The sequence below is a fragment of the Canis lupus genome, chromosome 11 (assembly GCF_048164855.1).
Source record: "Canis lupus baileyi chromosome 11, mCanLup2.hap1, whole genome shotgun sequence".
Taxonomy (NCBI): domain Eukaryota; kingdom Metazoa; phylum Chordata; class Mammalia; order Carnivora; family Canidae; genus Canis; species Canis lupus.
In genome coordinates, this window is record NC_132848.1 from 25,041,866 (window position 1) to 25,052,686 (window position 10,821).

At 55.4% G+C, this 10,821-nt stretch overlaps 1 protein-coding gene across 1 annotated transcript; it reads left to right on the plus strand.

The window, feature by feature from the left end:
* MCAT (malonyl-CoA-acyl carrier protein transacylase) lies at positions 1-9,460 on the plus strand. The gene is made up of 4 exons (XM_072843630.1): positions 1-444; positions 1,331-1,418; positions 4,762-4,979; positions 8,151-9,460. The coding sequence occupies exons 1-4, from the start codon at positions 16-18 to the stop codon at positions 8,568-8,570; spliced, it is 1,155 nt and encodes a 384-aa protein (XP_072699731.1). The 5' UTR covers positions 1-15; the 3' UTR covers positions 8,571-9,460.
* The last annotated feature ends 1,361 nt before the right edge of the window (positions 9,461-10,821 follow it).

Here is a 10,821-nt window from a genome sequence, read left to right on the forward strand (position 1 = left end):
GGCGGCGGCCTCACCATGAGCCTGCGGGGCGCGCGGGCCGCGCGGGCCGCGTGGGCTCGGGGCTGGGGCGCGGGCTGCCGCCGCGGCGCCTCGGACCTCCCGCGGCCCCCGCCGCGCGCCGTGGACGTGGCGGAGCTGCTGCGAGACGCCACGGTCGCGGAGGAAAGGCCGCGGGCGGCGGAGGCGCGGCGGCCGCCGGGCCAGTGCTCGGTGCTGCTCTTCCCGGGCCAGGGCAGCCAGCTGGTGGGCATGGGCCGGGGGCTGCTCCGCTTCCCGCGCGCCCGCGAGCTCTACGCCGCCGCCCGCAGCGTGCTGGGCTACGACCTGCTGGAGCTGAGCCTGCACGGGCCGCAGGAGGCCCTGGACCGCACCGCGCACTGCCAGCCCGCCGTCTTCGTGGCCTCGCTGGCCGCCGTGGAGAAGCTGCAGCACCTGCAGCCCGCGGTGAGGCCCGACGGCCCGCGGCCCGCGGGCGGGATGGGCGGGGCCGGGGGCTCCAGGTGCATCGCCTCGGGGAGGCCTCGCGGTTCGCACTGTGCGGGGGTGGCGGGGCGGTGGGGATGCGGCGCTATGAAGCCTGCGTGTCGGGGGAGGGGCTTGGCAGCCCAGGGCTGGGCTCAGCTTTGATTTATATTATTTTTAGAGATTTCATTCATTCATGAGAGAGGGAGAAGCAGGCACCCCGCGGAGAGCCCCTGCAGGACTCGATCCCAAGACCCCGGGATCACGCCCTGAGCCAAAGGCAGACGCTCCACAACTGAGCCACGCGGGTGCCCTGATTTGGTTTATTTTTTAAAGGTCATTCATTTTTATTTAATTCTTTTAAAGATTTTATTTATTTATTCATGACAGACACACAGAGAGAGACAGAGGCAGGGACACAGGCAGAGGGAGAAGCAGGCTCCCTGCAGGGAGCCCGATGCGGGACTCGATCCCGGGTCCCCAGGATCATGCCCTGGGCCAAAGCAGCGCTAAACCGCTGAGCCACCCGGACTGCCCCAAAATTTTATATATATTTATTTGAGAGACACAGAGCAGGAGTGGCAGGGGGAGGAGGAGAGGAAGAAGCAGATGCCCTGCTGAGCAGGGACCCTGTCACCGGGCTCCATCTCAGGACCCCGAGATCATGACCTGAGCCAAAGGCACACCCAACCGACTGAGCCTCCCAGGCCCTGCTGTGTGTCCTCTTCTAGCCAGAGCTCCAGGCCAGTGGCTCCTGGTTCCTTGAGCCTCTGAACACCCTGTCAGCTCTCACGTGCAGAACCTGGGACCGAACACCCCACCCATCCCCTAAAGAACTTGGTCTCATGTCCCACATCTGTCACCACAGGTTATTGAGAACTGTGTTGCTGCTGCCGGATTCAGTGTGGGAGAATTTGCAGCCCTAGTGTTTGCTGGAGCCATGGAATTTACTGAAGGTACACAGGAAGGGGTTTGGTTTTGTGCCAGGGTGTTCTCTTGCTGGGCTCACTGGGGACCAAGGACACTCAAAAATAATTCTTGGAGCCACTTGGGTGATAGAGAAGGGAGCACATGGATGAGAATGACATTGGAACCTGAAGACCAGACTTCACCTTGATTCCCTTTTTTGTTGTTGTTGTTCTTTTTTGTTTGTTTGTTTGGCTTTGGTTTTTTTTTTTTGTTTGTTTGTTTTTATTCCCTTTAAAGCCTGATGGGTTCATTGGAGATTTTCTTTCTTTTTGTAATCTCCTGAACTCTGCTTGCCTGTCTCCCACACTGTCCTGGGTGCCTCAGTCCACTCCCACATCACCAGTGCCTGTGACCCTATCAAAGGCCTGCAGATGGTCACGGAATGAAAAAGTAAATGAATGTTTGATCTTGAGCATATCAGTTTCGCTCAAGATGTTTGCTCCTTAGTGAAACCAGTTAAACTGTTTTGCTTATAGTTAAATATGGGCAAAGGATGTGAACAGACCTTTCTCTAAAGAAGATGTACAGATGGGGATCCCTGGGTGGCGCAGCGGTTTGGCACCTGCCTTTGGCCCAGGGCGCGATCCTGGAGACCCGGGATCGTATCCCACATCAGGCTCCCGGTGCATGGAGCCTGCTTCTCCCTCTGCCTGTGTCTCTACCTCTCTCTCTCTCTCTCTCTGTGTGACTATCATGAATAAATAAATTTTAAAAAAATTTAAAAAAAACAAAGAAGAAGATGTACAGATGGCCAACAGGCATGTGAAAAGATGTTCAATATCACTAATCCTTAGGGATGTGCAAATCAAAACCACACTGTGTGGCAGCCCCGGTGGCGCAGCGGTTTAGTGCTGCCTGCAGCCCGGGGTGTGATCCTGGAGACGGGGATCGAGTCCCACGTCAGGCTCCCTGCATGGAGCCTGCTTCTCTCTCTGCCTCTCTCTCTCTCTGAATAAATAAATTAAAAATCTTAAAAAACAAAACAAAACAAAACCACACTGAGGTACCACTTGATTCCCAATAGGATGGCTTCAGCTAAATATATAATGGGGCACCTGAGTGGCTCTGTCAGTTAAGCATCTGCCTTCGGCTTAGGTCATGGTCCCAGGGTCTTGGGATCAAGTCCTGCATCACAGGGCTCCCTGCTCAGTGGGAGTCTCTCCTCCCTCTGCCATTCCCCCTGTTCAGGCTCTCTCTCTCTCTCTCTCTCAAATATTTTTAAAAATATATAATAATAATAAAAAATTTTAAATTAGTAAGTGTTGGCAAGAATGTGAAAAAATAGGACCCTCAGACACGGCTGGCGAGAATGTAAAATGGTGCAGCCACTGTGGAAACCAGTTTAATGGTTCCACAAGAAGTTACACATAGAATTACCATATGGCCCAGTGGTTCTGTCTGCAGGTATATACCTAAAAAATGAAAACATATGTTGATACAAAAAAAACCTGCACACAAAAGTTCATAACAACATTATTCAAAATAGCCCAAAGATGGAAACAATCCAAATGTCCCTCATCAGATGAGTTGGTAAGCAAATTGCACTCTGTCCATGCAATGGAATATTCTTCAGCCATAATAAGGAATAAAGTGCTGATACATGCTACAACATGGATGAGCCTCAAAAGCATGCTCAGTGAAAGAAGCAATCCCTTTTATATGAAATGTCCAGAATATGCAAATCCACAGAGACAACAGATTAGAGATTATGGGGGCAGAGGAAAGGAGAAATGGGGAGTGGTTCCTTCATGGATATGGGGTATTTTATGGAGGGATGGAAAGTTTTGAAACTAGAATGAGCTGGAGGATGCATATTATAAATACAACAAGTACCACTGAGCCATAGACTTAAAACTCATTCTATTTTTTTTTAATTTATTTTATGATAGTCACAGAGAGAGAAAGAGAGAGGCAGAGACATAGGCAGAGGGAGAAGCAGGCTCCATGCCCCAGGAGCCTGATGTGGGATTCGATCCCGGGTCTCCAGGATCGCACCCTGGGCCAAAGGCAGGCGCCAAACCACTGCGCCACCCAGGGATCCCCAAAACTCATTCTATTTTATGACTTTTACTTCAGGGTTTTGGAAAACAGTATTATAGCACTGGTAAGGAAACAACTAAAAAATGCTGCATATTCACACCTCCTAGTAAAACTTTTATATACATAGAGTTTTCTGTGCACATAATTTGCAGTTATAGCAGATGTATATCCTGTGTTTTTTCACTTGACATTTTGCATAGTTAACGCCTGCACGGGAAGACTTCACGTGCCCTCTCCACTTTTCCCCTGTGTTCTTTGCTACTTCCTACCTCAGGCTCTCAGTGGATTTGCTCCAAAGTTTGCTCCCTACCTGGGTGAGGGCCCCACAGTCCAGTACAACTGTATGGACATGCAGAGTGAAGGAAGATGTATTAGGAAGGGTGCAGGGTGTGCTCCTCAGACCTTCCCTGTGGTCCCAGGAAACCCTGGACGGCCCCTTAACTTGTCCTCAGTCCACTCATCCCCTCCCCCAGGGAGAGGACCCAGGACCAGGATGACAGATGTCCAGTCATTACAGGCCATTCTTATGTCACGGTCACTGGAGCCACCTTCCCCGGGCACAGCCCAGGCTTTTCACCTAACACTTGAGCTGCACTGAGCCAGGAGCTCTGCATTTCCGTTCATCTGCCTTGGCAGTGTCAGCTTCTACAGCTCCAAGTAGGGGCAGTAAAACTTGATTTATGAGAATCCTATGTTACTGAAACTGATTCCCAGTTTTTACAACAATCTAGGTAGATTAGATATTATCCTCATTTTATTAACTGAAAATTTGACCCGAAAGGTCATGACTTGCCCAAAACAGTATGGCTCAAGGTCTGCTCCTTGGCACCCTGCTCCCTGCCTCAGGGTTTCTCAACTGCAGCACTGTTGACATTTTGGACCAGGTAGTAACTTGTTTTGGGTGGAGCTGTGCATTGTGGGATGTGGAGCAGCATCCCTGACCTCTACCACCAGATGTCAGTAGCGAGCACCCCTCCCCACACGTGCACAGGCTTCGCGATTGCGACAGAACCACCAGCCTCTATCAAGCCGGCTTTAAAGCTGGGAGCTCCACGGTTTCGTGTGTAGAGCGCCAAGGACAGCGCCCCCTTTCTCAGGATGGTGGCGCCATCCCCATGTGCTAGATGGAGATGCGAAGAACGGAAGAACCGTGGCCTTGTGGACTGGTGACAAACACCAGTGTCCGCGTCTCCAGCGTGCAGCGCAGAGCTTGTGCTTTGTCTTTCAGCTCCAGGCTTCCCTCCTTTGTTCCGTGCCCTGATTTTTCCAAATGCGCTTCTCTCTGGATAGGTCTGTATGCGGTGAAAATCCGAGCGGAGGCCATGCAGGCAGCCTCGGAAGCTGTCCCCAGCGGGATGCTGTCTGTCCTCGGCAAGCCCCAGTCCAAGTTCAGCTTCGCCTGTTTGGAAGCCCAGGAGCACTGCAAGACTTTGGGCATAGCGGACCCCGTGTGTGAGGTGGCCAACTACCTCTTTCCTGATTGCAGGGTGATCTCAGGACACCTGGAGGTTGGTGCCAATGGGAACAGCCTTCCGAGACAACCAGGGCGTAGGGAGGGTTGAATTGTCCCACCCACACTCGGGGGAGGGGAGGGGGTGATGGGTGCTCTGCCAAGCCGTGATCTTTGGGAGGAAGTATTTGAGCAGGGGTGGGAGGGGTGGGGTGGCAGGAGGCCAGGATCCGGTCTCACTCCACGTTGCATAGACAAGGACCCTGGGCAAATCCCCTTGCCCTCTTGAAGGTAAAGGTGTTGGGCCAGATGATCCCCAGGGCCTTCCTGTAGTAAATTCTGGGGTTCTCACAACCTCTGATCTGGTCGCCTCTTTAGCAAGAGGAGAAGCCATTCCTGCTAGGTTTTCCCACCCCACTGTGCCTTTTCTTAGGTGTCTGTTTTTACCCCTTTTCTTCTGTCCTTCCTTCCATTCACTGCTTCCCTAGATGTTTCTAAAGCAGCTCCTCTGTAACCAGCACTGAGGGCACATGGTCTGATAAGCTGGGAACAGGGACCATGGGTTTGGGGGCACAGTAAGGGTTGGGCTGGCTGCCAGAAGGCCTGAGGACGCAGCACCAAGAGTGGTGCTTGGAAGTAAGTCCGCCAGGAAGAGGACATCCCCAGCAGAGAGGCAGTGAGCGGCCAATGGAAGAGGGCAGGTCTGTACCGAGGCCGCGGCCCCGGAGTGCCAAGCGGGTCCACGCAGGGTCTCGCCTGAGGGGCTGCTGGTGCAGGGCCAGCGTCTGCACAGCTCATGTCACCTAGGCCTTGCAGCCAGCCTGTGCTCCCCAGAAAGGAGTCCCGTTTTACACACAAGGAAGCTGAGGAAGAGTGAGAGGCCAGTGCTTAGAGATGTGGAGGTGGCCTGGAGGCCTGGCCTGTCTCATTCTAGAACCTTCTGTCTCCACTCAGCTGCTCTCAGTCTATCATCCCCTGTGAGGCCTTGACAGTATGCCAAGGGTCTGTGTGAATCTCCCTTGAACCAGTGAGTCTCTCCTGTGACAGTTCTGAGAAGATAGGAAGATCAGTGACAGTGGCCCTGTGTTGATCGTATTGCTGGTTGCTCGTTCCCATTAACAGCCTTGGAACAGCCCAGAAGTGAGTGGGGAGGGGCCCCAAACCAGGGCAGGCATCTCCCCACACAGCTCCCAGACAGGTATGCAGGATGACAACTGCTGGGATTCCCAGGGGGGTTAGCCTTCTGGTGCAGTTGGAAGTGCCAAGGCAAAGAGCTCAGGTGAGGGCACGGCCTTCCCGGAGCAGGACAGTCCCTTTGCAACAGCTGATGTGACATAAACCCCTTGGCCTCTGCTAAACCAGAGCCTGGGCTGAGGGCCAGCCTCCCACACCCTGAAGCTGTTGGCTGGGCTCCTGTGGCCCCAGCCTGGGACGAAAACTGACTCTGAGATGCTGAAATGATGCTGCAAGTGCCACCGAGTAGCCACCCATGCAGGTGCCGCTGACCAGACAGTCCAGTCATGGTGGGGAGGGTCTGAAAGGCCTGTGATCAGAGGGGCTCCTGGGTGCCCCTCAGTGAGATGGGGATGGAGGGAGGTGGTAGGGTAGTGACGTGAAGCGTCAGGACAGGCTGGACTCTGCTGCAGTGACAGGCGGCCCAGACCCCTCTGTGCTTCCCACAGGAGTGGGTCACACTGCCGTCACACTTTGCTTCCCTATGCTGAGCTCTGCTCCACTTCGCTTTCACCAGCGCTCGGGCCACTGCAGCAGCCTGTGTGGGACGCCGACAGACTCGGCTCAGGATGGTAAGACGTGGTGAGCCACGGGCTGCGTTGGTGATGCCCAGGTGGATCTGTCCACCTGCAGGGACGGGCCACAGAGATGGGCGACAGGTGCCATCTGACCAAAAGTAGGAATCCTTCCTACCCTTTGGGGACACAAATAGCTAACCTATTACAGACTTTTTATTTTAACACTTTTTAAAGATTTTATTTATTCATGAGAGACACAGAGAGAGAGAGATAGATGCAGAGACACATGCAGAGAGAGGAGCAGGCTCCCTGCGGGGACCCTGATGCAGGACTTGATCCTAGAACCCCAGGGTCAGACCCTGAGCCAAAGGCAGACGCTCACCCACTGGTCCACCCAGGCGTCCCAGGTTACAGGTCTTTTAGTGTACGTGGCTGGGCTCGGCATATGAGGTCATTGCTGACCCTCATGTAGTGCCTGTGCGCCAGGCGGAGTTCTCCTCCATAGCCTGAGTTAACTGTTGTCCGCCTTTTATAGATGAGGGAACCGAGGCCCAGAGGTGAGACAGAGGGAGACAGGCTCGTCCAAGGTCATGCAATTGCTGGGACCTAAACTCACCCTCCATCTTCCAGGGAACAGCAGGCTCAGCCTCTGCGTGGCTGTAGATGGTGGCGGACCAGAGACGGGGCCAGAGACAGGCAGACAGACCATGTAGTGCAGGAGAAGCCCTCGGGCAGAGCTGGTGGAGGGCTGGCAGGGGGGCAGGCCTGGCTGTGTCCTGAGGCCATCTGGTCTCTGAAAATGTCTACTATTTTTAAAATATTTGCAAATTATGTTATTTGCAAACAGCTCTGAGGTGGAGCCTGTTAGCTGGGAGGCCCTTTCTAGGCTGAGACGCCCTTCAGGGGAAGGGTTTTGGCTTCAGGGACAGAGCTCTTGACTTCTCGAGAAGTCAAGACGAGGGGGTTCTGATAGAAATGACGCCTGGAGTCTCTTGAGTTCTTATCTTGAGGGTTATGGAGCAGTAAGAAAACGGGCCTATAATTGAAGACTAGGTAGCATGTTCTCCTTTATCCGACCCTTACACCTCCTGCCTGACCGCGTCCCAGCAACCTCGTGAAGCAGCTGAAGTTGTGCCCACTTTGTGGATGACAAGAGTTCAGAGGTTGAGTGGTTTGCCCCAGGCGCCCGGGCCACTGCATGAGGCGCTGGGGTGGACCAGGCTTCCCGGCCTCCATCTCTCTCTAGCCACCTGCCCAGCTGGGGGTAGGAATGGTCATAGCCCCAGGGGAGGACTTCGGGGCCGCTGAGTACACAACTGATGTGTTCTGGAACAAAGAGGTGAAGTGAGCCAGTCCTCGCGGCTGTTTGCAGGATGAAACAGGCAGATGGGTCAGAGCTGGTGCCAGTGGTGGCCGCCTCGCCGTGTGGTGCCTCCCCTAAGATGTCCTTGGCTTAAACGTCTTTCTTCTTCTCCCAGGCGCTGCAGTTCCTCCAGAAGAATTCCTCTAAGTATCACTTCAGGCGCACCAAGATGCTGCCCGTCAGCGGTGGGTTCCATACGCGCCTCATGGAGCCAGCCTTGGAGCCCCTGACCCAAGTCCTAAAGTCGGTTGGTGTCAAGAAGCCTCTGGTTTCCGTCCACTCAAACGTCGATGGGAAGAGATACATGCATCCAAAACACATCCAGAAGTTGCTGGTGCAGCAGGTGGTCTCCCCGGTGAAGTGGGAGCAGACGATGCATGCCATATACGAGAGGAAGAAGGGCGTCGAGTTCCCCAAGACTTTTGAAGTCGGACCTGGGAAGCAGCTGGGAGCCATCCTGAAGAGCTGCAACCTGCAGGCCTGGAAGTCCTACCAGAACGTGGAAGTGCTGGCGGACGACGATGGCGGGGCCTAGAGCAGGCCCCAGAGCAGGCCGAAGGAGTCTGCGGTGCCGGGGGAGGGGCGGGGGGCCCAGGGGGTGCTGCTCTGGGCCTGGGCCGCTTTCTCCGAGGTGATTGGGAGGCTCTGTGTGCAAAGTGCTTTGACGGCCACTTGAAAGGCACTGAGAGGATTTCTTTTTTTTTTTTTTTTTTTGAGAGGATTTCTTTTACTGGAACAGGTCCGGCTCTCCCACTCGCCCCCGCCTCCCCCAGGCATGTTCCGAGGCTCGGGCAGCAGCCCTGCTGCCAGAAGTCTTGGTGAGGACCTGCTCCGCCTCCCCCAGCTCTGGTCTCAGGTGGCTGCTCTGTAAGGGGCTGAAGGCACCTGGCGGGCGGGCATGTTCCAGGGCCTGGGAAGGCTCAGCCCAACGCCTATCACGCCCTGGTGTGGCCATGAGGCAGGCCAGAGCCAGAGCAGCTCCTCCACTGCCCCGCTGGCCTGTGCACACCCACGGCCAGAATCTTAGCCCCATGGTCACTGAACGCAAGGGGCTTTAAGACACAATTGGCCTTGGCGGCCGTTCTGTCCACCCCAACACTCAACAGGTGGGAGACCCGGTCCCACATTTGTTTATTTCCCAACAGTGTTGAGTGTGCCTGCTGTATGCCTGTGAGTGGCCTCTACCCTCTGCTGGGGAAGAGGGTCCCGAGCAAGGCGGGAAGGGTTTGGGGAGGCTGGGCGCTCGGTCTCCCCACGCCCCTGGCATCCCCTCAGACGGTGATCACGGACTGTCTCCCGTGTGCCCGGGACCTGCTGTGGCACAGGCTGCCCTCAGAGCTTCTCAGCCAGCTCCACACTGGGAGCAAAGCGCAGGTTCTCTGTGGATGCCGCTCCTGCCCTGATACTAAAAACGAGTAATTCTAAGCTTCTCGGGGTTTTGTCATTAATCCGCAATCGTGGGAAAACCTCACAGTACAGAATCTCTGCATCTGTCCGTAAATGTGGCTGTTGTGTAGACTCCTGTCAAATCCTGGGGAGCTTCCTCATTTTTAATTCCACGGTGTCTCTCAACAGGGGCCCCGTTGGCCTCTGGGCAGACCTGTTACACACACGGTGCGGGCAGCCGCCCTGGCTCCTGGCCACTCCGTGCAGGTAGCTCTTCAGGCGTTGTGACCCCCGGACAGGCCCCCGTGTGTCCGCCGCCCCGGCCGAGCCCCTGCACATAGGGCCATGGAACCCGATCTTCACCACGGCCTGACATGGAGGGTTCTTTGGAGTTCAGTGACGAAATAAGGATCTCTTCAAAATCTCTTGTAGAAGTTCTCAAACATTCACAAAGAACCTTGCTAGTATCTTTAGAGTGTGGATCCTGTCTGAACCCCCTTCTCCGAGCGCTGTAGTAGCAGGAAGCTCTGAGAGGAGACTGGCCGGGCTCCCCAGTCTGGGCTTCCGTTCTCGCCGTGCTGCAGGCTGGATGGTATCACGGGGCCACCCTCAGCTCGAAGGAGCATGGTCCACGGTCCCACGTAAGGGAGCTGCAGAGGCAGTGGAGGGGGAGTTCCCACGTGGCAGGCCTTGCTGCTTCTATGGGCACAGCCCTTTACCTCAGGGCCCAGGATGGCGCTCTCAGGCCCATCCCTACTCGAAGGCACAGCAATTGAGGGACATAGGGTGCTGTCCTAAGGAAGGTTCCAGAAAGCTGGCCACGTCTCTGCCTGCACTGCAGGGGCTTCCTAGTTTGGGGAACCCAGGGGTGCAGGAGCCCTGGGAGCCCGGGCCAAGGTGGATGGGGCCTCCTCCTGCCCCTGCAGACTGAGTTGGGATGAGTGACAGAGGCATAGGGTGCTGAGGGGAGTTATGGGGAGCCCAGGGTCTGGGGTGTGGGCCTTAAGGGTGGTGGTGGATCCTACATCCTGCTCCTTGGCAGGTCTGGGCTAGTTCCTGCCCCCTGAGGAAAGTAGCCCACGCCATTGCTCCCACGGTGCTGGAGGCAGGAGTCCCACCTTCCACCACATTTGGGTCCCGTGCCAGTGGAGGCCCTGGGCCTGTTTCTCTCCAGCAGCTCGCCTCCCTCAGTCCGCCTGGAATGGGGTGCTGCTTCCCTGCCTGGCAGAAACGGATCTCCCTGGGCACCTTCTTCCTAAGAGAACAGATCTTGCCTCTTCATTCCTAAAAATCTTGACTGGCCCAAGGGCCTTGATCAAAAGCCTCTGAAACCGCAAAGGCGATAGGGCCCCTTGTGCCCTGGCAGCCTTGTTGCCTCCTCTGGGAAGGCGCTTCGCTGT

What these genes read in the sequence shown, in the direction of transcription:
- MCAT (XM_072843630.1), top strand. Translation starts at nt 16, where the DNA reads ATGAGCCTGCGGGGCGCGCGGGCCGCGCGGGCCGCGTGGGCTCGGGGC. An exon ending in AGCCATGGAATTTACTGAAG is followed by an intron (nt 1,419 to 4,761) that starts GTACACAGGAAG and finishes CTCTCTGGATAG; the next exon opens with GTCTGTATGCGGTGAAAATC. An exon ending in TGATCTCAGGACACCTGGAG is followed by an intron (nt 4,980 to 8,150) that starts GTTGGTGCCAAT and finishes TTCTTCTCCCAG; the next exon opens with GCGCTGCAGTTCCTCCAGAA.